This window comes from Nelumbo nucifera, chromosome 6, assembly GCF_055504915.1.
Source record: "Nelumbo nucifera cultivar China Antique chromosome 6, China Antique-T2T, whole genome shotgun sequence".
Classification (NCBI taxonomy): Eukaryota; Viridiplantae; Streptophyta; class Magnoliopsida; order Proteales; family Nelumbonaceae; genus Nelumbo; species Nelumbo nucifera.
In genome coordinates, this window is record NC_142654.1 from 18,487,917 (window position 1) to 18,496,547 (window position 8,631).

At 36.1% G+C, this 8,631-nt stretch overlaps 1 protein-coding gene across 1 annotated transcript; it reads left to right on the top strand.

Annotated features, from left to right (window-relative positions):
- Positions 1-630: 630 nt before the first annotated feature.
- Positions 631-2,372, top strand: MYB84 (myb domain protein 84). The gene is made up of 3 exons (XM_010250008.3): positions 631-984; positions 1,121-1,250; positions 1,381-2,372. The coding sequence occupies exons 1-3, from the start codon at positions 849-851 to the stop codon at positions 2,174-2,176; spliced, it is 1,062 nt and encodes a 353-aa protein (XP_010248310.1). The 5' UTR covers positions 631-848; the 3' UTR covers positions 2,177-2,372.
- The last annotated feature ends 6,259 nt before the right edge of the window (positions 2,373-8,631 follow it).

An 8,631-nucleotide genomic window follows, 5' to 3' on the forward strand; every position in this document is an offset into this window, starting at 1 on the left:
GGGCTAATGGGTCCCAATTCCCTAAACACCGTCCAAACACAAAACATCATCTTATAGCGTGATATCAATTTCGCCTCTATCAGTTGGGAGATTGATCAACGCAATATTAATAAACCTAGTAATTTTGGGGTTGGGATGGGTGCGGTACTATTACATATTTACATTTATAATATGGTGGAGAACCCATAGTACCAGCTGTGCACATTTTCATCGATCTGCGCAATATGACAAGTGGGTCTCATGTTAAGGACTTACACCAGTTACCATTAAGGCATTGGACTTACCATTGTATTTGTCTATTTGACCTACGCACAGTGTGATTGGATGATAACCGTTCGATCAATACAATATATATATATATATATATATATTGGGCTCTACAAAGACAAAGAGAGAGCACAACGGATAAATGGTCAGGGTCATATATTGGTGTTTTGTATGGTAGAGGGCACACACATTGTTGATACAATAGTTAACCAAATACAGTAGTATTTATAACATTAGTATGCAAATAATGTTAGAAAGTATGTGATGTTTTAGAGGGAAGAGGGAGTCCAGGAAGCTGACGCTTGCATTATATTTATTCTGGAATAAGAAAGACAAGGAGAAAAGACTGGTCTTCTATTCTGGCATTAATTTTTTAATTCCTCCATTTATCTATACAAGAGGCTATCTTTTAAACCACAACCCTTTTAAAGTCATGACTGTTCCAGGAACCATGCGTCTCCTTTTTCAGTTATCATAGACTCTCTCTCTTTCTTTCTTTCTTTATCTCTCCCTCATATACTGCCGGCATCAATAAAAGAGGAAGACAACCCAACTTGGATTTCAAAAGACACATAGAAACAATGGGGAGAGCTCCTTGCTGTGACAAAGCCAACGTTAAGAAAGGGCCATGGTCACCTGAAGAAGATGCCAAGCTCAAGGCTTACATCGAAGAGCACGGCACCGGTGGCAACTGGATCGCCTTGCCACAGAAGATCGGTACTGCAAATTAAAAGATTTTATAGCCTTCTCTTGTATTACTTTATTTTCTCTTTTGCGCTAGCTTCGTAGTCCAACCAAACTGAACTAGGGAGGGTTGCTTATCTCACTCTCCATGTGGGTTTTGTGAGCGTAGGCCTTAAACGATGTGGGAAGAGCTGCCGGCTGAGATGGTTGAACTATCTCCGTCCAAATATCAAGCATGGAGGATTCTCCGAGGAAGAAGATAACATAATCTGCAGTCTCTATATAAGTATTGGAAGCAGGCAAGTGTTTTCGTGAAAATTATTAATTAGTTGGGCCGATTTTTTTTCTTCTCTCAATCCCTTCGATCGAGTTATTTGATTAATCTTCATTAATTGATTCTAAGGTTAAAATTTTCGTTTGCATGAGCAGGTGGTCTATCATTGCTGCACAACTACCAGGACGAACCGATAATGATATAAAAAACTATTGGAACACAAGGCTGAAGAAGAAGCTTCTGGGCAAGCAGCGCAAGGAACTCAATGCTCGTAGGTTACATGGCCTAAAGCAAGAGATGAAGAAAGGTAGTGGGAATTTCATGGTATCTGAAAGCAGAAGCAGCAACCAGAACCCATGTTGGTCCGAGATGCCTATGCCTGCTGTTCCCATGCCTTATCCTAGCAACCAAGACCCCCATCTCAGCGATCATGCATCCATCAGGAAATTGCTGATCAAACTAGGAGCTGGAGGAAGATTTTCCGATGGTCATCAACAACCCATAAACGACGACGAGGGCATGAATCTTCAATGCCCACTTGATACCTCCTCCACCCAACAACAGCTCTATGAGAATTCTATCGATTTGCTACCTTCTCCATGCCCCATGAATTCCGTAATAACAAGTAACACTTGTCAATTGACGGAGGCGCAGTATGACATGGACGTAGCCAACATGCACTTGTTGCAAGGAGGACTTAACAGTTTCCCAGTCGAACTCAACGAAACGATCTACAACAACAACTTCCCTCAAAGATTAGAGGGATTAGAGTTTCTTTATGGAGGAGGCATGGTCAATGACAGCACCGGCACAAGTTCTGCAGAAAGCTCCAGCTGGTGTGATATAAGCTCTTTGGTATATCCTCCTCTTGTCGCCAACTGTGAAGGTAGGGACCCAGCGATGCTACAAGAATGTCCTTTCGAGGAGTCAAGGTACATGGTGCCGCAGTAACTGCACTGTACATGTGAACTGTGTAAATTTGTACCAGTAGGGAAGGTGGAGTTTATATCATCCTATCAGAGAACCCTCATAAACTCACCCAGAGATTCGTTTGTTTTATGCTTCTATTTTCATTCTCCTCACTACAATTTCCCATACTGCTTTTCTTATTTATGAACAGCTATTTGTGAATCTGTTTACTGCTTTATTTCTTTCTGGGTTTTCAGTTGCAGTAATTTGTTGGACTAAGTTTCTTGTATTTGATGTCGATCGAATAGGGAAAGCTTAGGAACTTGCATTGAAAGCCTAAAAAATCTGGCAGTGTTTGACTGCAACTAATTAGTCATAATTTTCCGGCACTTTGAGTGAGGTCCGTCCTGTGTATATGGGTGTTGCTCTACTAGCTAGAGTTGTCTGGTGGAGATGGGTTATCTTTGAAGAACAACTTTTTACTGTTTCTCAGTTCCACATAAAAGGTACGTGGTTTCTTTAACACATGGGTCGAAACATATCTGTCACTGAGTTCTTCGGAACCCCCATGAAAAGGCACTAAAGTAGAAAAGTTGCTTTGACATTTTGGCTACAACTTGCTCGGCTCTAGCTAGAAGGGTATCCAATGCGTGGCTGCATTCCCTTATTGTTATTCCCATGTCTGCAACAGTAATAGGAGCTCTGAATGTACATCTCATCAGTCCCATCTCATATAGCTCCAATTAGAAGAGTAAAAACTTGACAATATGGAGCGAAAACCATTTGCTGCATTACATTCTAGGAATAAGTATTAATCGCTTGATGAGAATGTTGCTGATGAAAATACAAGTCCTCAGTCTCATCTAAACCAAACTTAGAACAATAGACTAAACTACATTTTTATGATATTATAAATCAACTACTATATATCCACATGCATTACCTCTCATCCCATTTGATTTTTCAAAGGATTTTCACGTTCTTGTATACTTTTACAGTACTCTTCTTGCTTTGGATTCTTTCTTATTGCCCTGGTCCTTCTCCTTAAACGTTTTCATTTAACCATTATCGCATTAGTGCGTAATATTTTTAATGTTGTTCATTTGGAGTAGTGGAGACAGTATATTGAGACCCGAATTTCAATCATCATCAGGTAACTTTGTTTGCTTTCTTGGTGTTTATCGTGGATATTATTCAGAGTCGATCTAAGCAAATCTGAAGAGAGACTATAAAACTTTTCCAGTATCAAATATCATGCATGCGTTCTCTATGATAATCTATATACTTCGATATTAGATCATTTGAATCATCCCAGTATTTGATTCTCTTGAGAAATGTCAAGCGGAACCAGTGTCCTGTGAAATCAAATTTCTTGGCATAGCCGTATCGAAATTATTTTTCAATAGGTTTCTGGCATTCTTTGCAAGAATTCAAAAGGAAACATAGGAAAATCTGACCTTTTGCCCCATGGATTAAGGTTATACAGAAGAGATGAAAACAGTTATTGTATCAGTAGTTGCATTACCAGGGAATATGTGATAATTAATCTCACCTTTGTTTTCTATATATCTTCTTTGTTAGTTTTTTTAGAAAATGCAGTCTAATTCAACTTCCATCCTATTGAAGAACATATGATCTTATATGCCCTAATTATATCGATCCTTCAAATAGTTGAAGATTCTGAAGGACCGAAGGTTGTAATTTTGTTTAATGCTTAATATATTTCTTGAACTTAGAAAAGTGAGGATTCGAAATTTTCTAAGGATATGTAGTTATCCCCCTGAAAAGACATTAATTCAAGGTTCACTTTTGTTGCAATGGTAAATGAAAACCCAATCTTCCAGACATTATATCATAAGTATAAAAATCCTTGTTTTCCAATACAGTAACATGGGATATTTCTCAGTTAGTTTGTTCATATTTCATGAGTACTGAGCTTGCCTGTAACTTGGTTATTATATTGAAATCAAAGACCCTGGTCTTAACATCTTCACCTGCCAAACCTCTAACTACCAACCTAACTTGCTTCGCTTGCAAAGAAATTAAGAGATGAAATAGATATATAGATAATTAAACAATGACTCCTTGGAATCTAGTTCATCAAAAATTAGGCCGAAACTGTTGACATTTTCTATTTCAACTCTCCAACTCAGTAAGTTAAATTCATGATTGCTTCCAACTCAGTAAAGATGGTTACATGCTTAAGAAGATCTTTCATTAATGTATACCGTATATACAAACTTTAAATAGTTATTTGGAGGGTGTGAATGCCAAATATTTTTGTTTATTTATCATCTTGAATCTTAGGTTCTTGATTTATGTGCCCAAAAGATTGCATCGTTTTATAAATAAATACTAGTTAAGACATTCTAAAAGATGGAAGCAACAAAACAAGCAAAGAAAGTGATTATCGATCAGGAAAAATCTTCAAACCCAGCAAGTTAGAACTATAAATATATTATACTGTAATTTTTTTTCTTCTAATAAGAACCTTAGTTGATACTCTCCTTGTTTTTTCTTCAAACCTAGTGTATAGTTTCTAAATATGTAAGTACATATAATAAATTTATCGTCCAAAGGTGAGAAAGAGGAGCTAGCAACCAAGCTAAAAAGTCGACCAAGTCTTTTATACTTTGAGTCCTCAATACCCCCCCCCCCCCCCCCCTCTCTCTCTCTCTCTCCTATTCCTTCAAGCACAGGTATGTTTTACCACTTACAGTTGTGATATTTTTCTTCATTGGATAGGGTTGTTTACTGTTTAATGGTTACAAATGTGAATTCCATTAAAGTGTCTGATGGTGACTGGTACCTAACATGATGGTAATTATTGACTTGAAACCCTAGCATCTGATTAGATGTATATATATATATCTGATAGAGTATATGGTAATGTAATATACTAAAACCCTCTTATGCATTAATTAACTAAGGTTCCAATGCCATATTGAATTCTCCAATCTGGTAAGAACATAGCTATGGACTTCTGTTATTTATTTATATATTGTCACCCTTCAAATAGTAGGGTTTTGGGATTAATGCATTAGAATATGATACATTACTATAGACACAGTAATATGGTACTTGCAATAAATGATGCTTTTGTTATTATAATCTATATATGTTTTGATTGAAATAACATTTGAGACTAGCTACCTACCAATTTACTGCTTCTTCTTGCTTGTGATTAGGATGAAATATTCATTACATCTGTATAACTTGATCTTCATGTAGACCATTTTTGGCCTCATAATAGAGAGAATGTGAAGGAGAAAGAATGATGGAGCTTAAATATTTTAATGGTCCCAATTCGTTGTACATTATTGAAACAGCTGCTTCTTCTGAAACCAAATACAATACCCCTCAAATTGCATGCGTAGCTTCTTTTAAAGGCTTTATTATATGGTCCCTTTATTGATGTGTTCACAACTGAATTGACTCCATGAACCTTTAGATTAATAATTAGAAAAGTAGATTAGTGATGTGATTTCACATCCAGTTATCATACTATACTTTGAAATCAAAGAATTATTCTGGTGCTGACTTTTTTTACTTCTAAAGTTTGTTTGGTAGGCAAATATTATGAAAAGTTACAACTTAATTAGCTGCATGACATGATCTGGAAGTAGTAGTTGATTTCGGCAAGCAATAATCAAGAGCAAAAAACAATCTATCAATATGGGAGTATTAAGGTATTGCCTTAATTTAATAATACAAGGACCACTGATCCTCAGTTTGACATTGTGTGGGTCCTATATTCTTATGTATGAATACTATCTCCATGAGTGGAAAGATTATTTGATATTTCGAGTGGTTTAAATAATAGTTAATAACATGTAAGTAGGCGATCATTGGCTGTAATTTCTAATTCCTCGATCAAATCCAAGACCAAATGCATGTCATCTTGGAGCTAGCCATGAAGGTCTTATTCTTTTAAGGAAAAAGACTATATACTTTACTCTCTAGCTTTCTCTGATCAGAGGCGTCAGTGTGTATAGAATTTAGTGAGAGAGAGAGAGAAAACTAACACGGGTTCTTTAAGAATCCTACCTCGGAACCAAAGAAAGCAAAACTCAAAGAAACTAACCCTTACGTCTCTGTACACAATAACACAACCAAGAAAAAGAGCCCTAGTTCAGGAAAAAGAAGAAGGAAATTAAGAGTTTGTAACTTTGTATTAAAGAAAGGTATCGCATCAGTGCTGACATCAATGGGAGGAAAAGCAAATGGCTGGTTTACTGATTGTACTGTGTCCACTAAATAAGAAATTAATTAACAAAGCAAGATGGGAAGGACCATACAGCACTCTTGTTTATCCAATATACCACCATACAAGTCTATAATCCGGTCTCTTGATGCAAGACGTCAACAAACCTTTAGACAGACTCATCTATATATATATATATAGTATGAGTATAAATTAATATAATTTAACGTACTTCTCTATTATATTGAGTCTGGAACCGATCGAGGTGCATGGTAACTGGCAAGTGCCATATGCCAATTAAGTACCCACCAAGAAGACACCAATAATGGGTATTTTGGTCAATATATTGTAGTAGGAAAAGACCTTAAAGGGTGATTCAGAGCTGCAGTAGGCTTAATTTGGTGGTGTAAGATTAACCAAACCATGAAACCACACTAGTCGAGTTGCATATTCAACACGTGGATGCTGTAATCTTTATATAACATGCATGGTCAAGTCAATCCATTCCATACAAACGCATGAAAGATGAGTGATGACCCTTCTTGTTGTTGATGGTCTGAAATCTGAATACAGGGGTGTCTCTTCTGTATTACAGACTCAGATAGATGTAAAGTCTATGTTTATTACCACACTACCTTTTTAGTTTGGTCCCCAACTCTATTCTATTCTAGTGTCTTCTTTTTCTTCTTTATGCGATTTTCTCAAGGGAAACTCTTCTATCTTGGTCGCATCTTTTTCCTGGATACTTGTTCATCATATTTCTGATGAACATAAAAACTAAGACTCTAGACGCCTAGGATCAATGAATAGCTGGGGCTAAGGCTAATTATTAGGATCAATAGCTGGGGATAACATGGTCCAAGGACTAGGGATCAGTTTAGCCTTTCTTTGGACATGTGGCTGCTATTGTGACTTTTTTTTTTTTTTTTTTTGTAATTTTGAGCAAAGTCGTACCGAAGAGGCCAAAGTATGAACTATTTTATTTTCTAATAATATATTCTTAATTGTTATATTCATATATATATCTTACATATTCTTACCCCCAAAAAGCATATTAATTTTTGCATATAAAGAACATGCATTAATTTGTTTTTAGCTAATTTGTGGGGTTTTGACCAATTTTTATGATTTTGCTTTTCAAAACAAAAGCAGCCACCACATCCATCAAAACTATTTTTTGTTTTAAAAGAACAAAATCATAAATGTTGGCGAACATCCCCATATTTTACAGCATTACATTGACCTAATTTCCCTTATTCTTTTATTCATGAACTTGAATCATCTACAAATTAAGTTTTCACATTATGAATTATATTCACCATGCAGTTCTTATGCTGGACCATGTTTGGTTGAGGATTTCAATTAAATGAGAAAACCCCATATGAATTTGAATCTATTTAAGCTGTGTTTGGTTTGAAGGAAAAAATAGGTAAAGGAAGGGAAAAGCAGAGAAACCTATACAGATTTTGTAAAATAATTCCCTACATTTTTCTTCCTTTTCCTACCTTTTCCTTTAAACCAAACATAACCTTAATGTTCATACCCACCAGTAGTTGCCAACTAACTGGAGCCCCATAACTTGCCAACTGTCAAGTATTATAGTAATAGATTATTAAGACCACACATTCGACACAGGTTCCATGCATCTTATTAAAAAGTACTTTTGTGTACCTCAACTTTCTATTCATCTCTTGTTTTCTATCAACCCAAAAAACAGCTCAAACTGTCTGTATATTCAATTTGTCTATGGTTCCGCTCATAGAGAATGTGTTCAACTAGTGCATAATTAATAAATTTCTGTAAATTAAGCGAGAGGAATATCCCTCACTAAGAAGGAGCAGAACAGAAAGAGCCCCAAGCAAACAACCAAATTAAACATTTAAAACTGTAAATATACTTTGTCAACTTAACGACGAGAATAAATACCCATCTATTATCCGTGATAAACGGTGGCAAGTGCCCTCGCTAGCTAGCCGGCCATGACAACAGTAAACTAAGCGACAACCAGACAGCCTACTTTTTCATTATTAATCCGAAATCATTAATCAAAGAGAGCACACTACTCCATTTGTTAATTGTCTAATGACATTGACACTCACTAGGATGATAAATCTGCTTAATTTTGTCATATCTATTAACGTAGTAACCTTGTCTGCGTTGCCAGCGTCCTAAACAAGTAGAGTAGTGATCGATTAACAAAGATGAATTATACTTTAATGCATTTGTTAATTGTTCGGATTCCAAGAGGGAATGAAGATAGTCGTCTGTGGCTTTTCGTTTGTTTGTCAAAAGG

Coding starts and splice junctions, on each gene's coding strand:
- MYB84 (XM_010250008.3), top strand. CDS start 849: ATGGGGAGAGCTCCTTGCTGTGACAAAGCCAACGTTAAGAAAGGGCCA. Junction 985..1,120: donor CGCCTTGCCACAGAAGATCG/GTACTGCAAATT, acceptor TTGTGAGCGTAG/GCCTTAAACGATGTGGGAAG. Junction 1,251..1,380: donor TATATAAGTATTGGAAGCAG/GCAAGTGTTTTC, acceptor TTGCATGAGCAG/GTGGTCTATCATTGCTGCAC.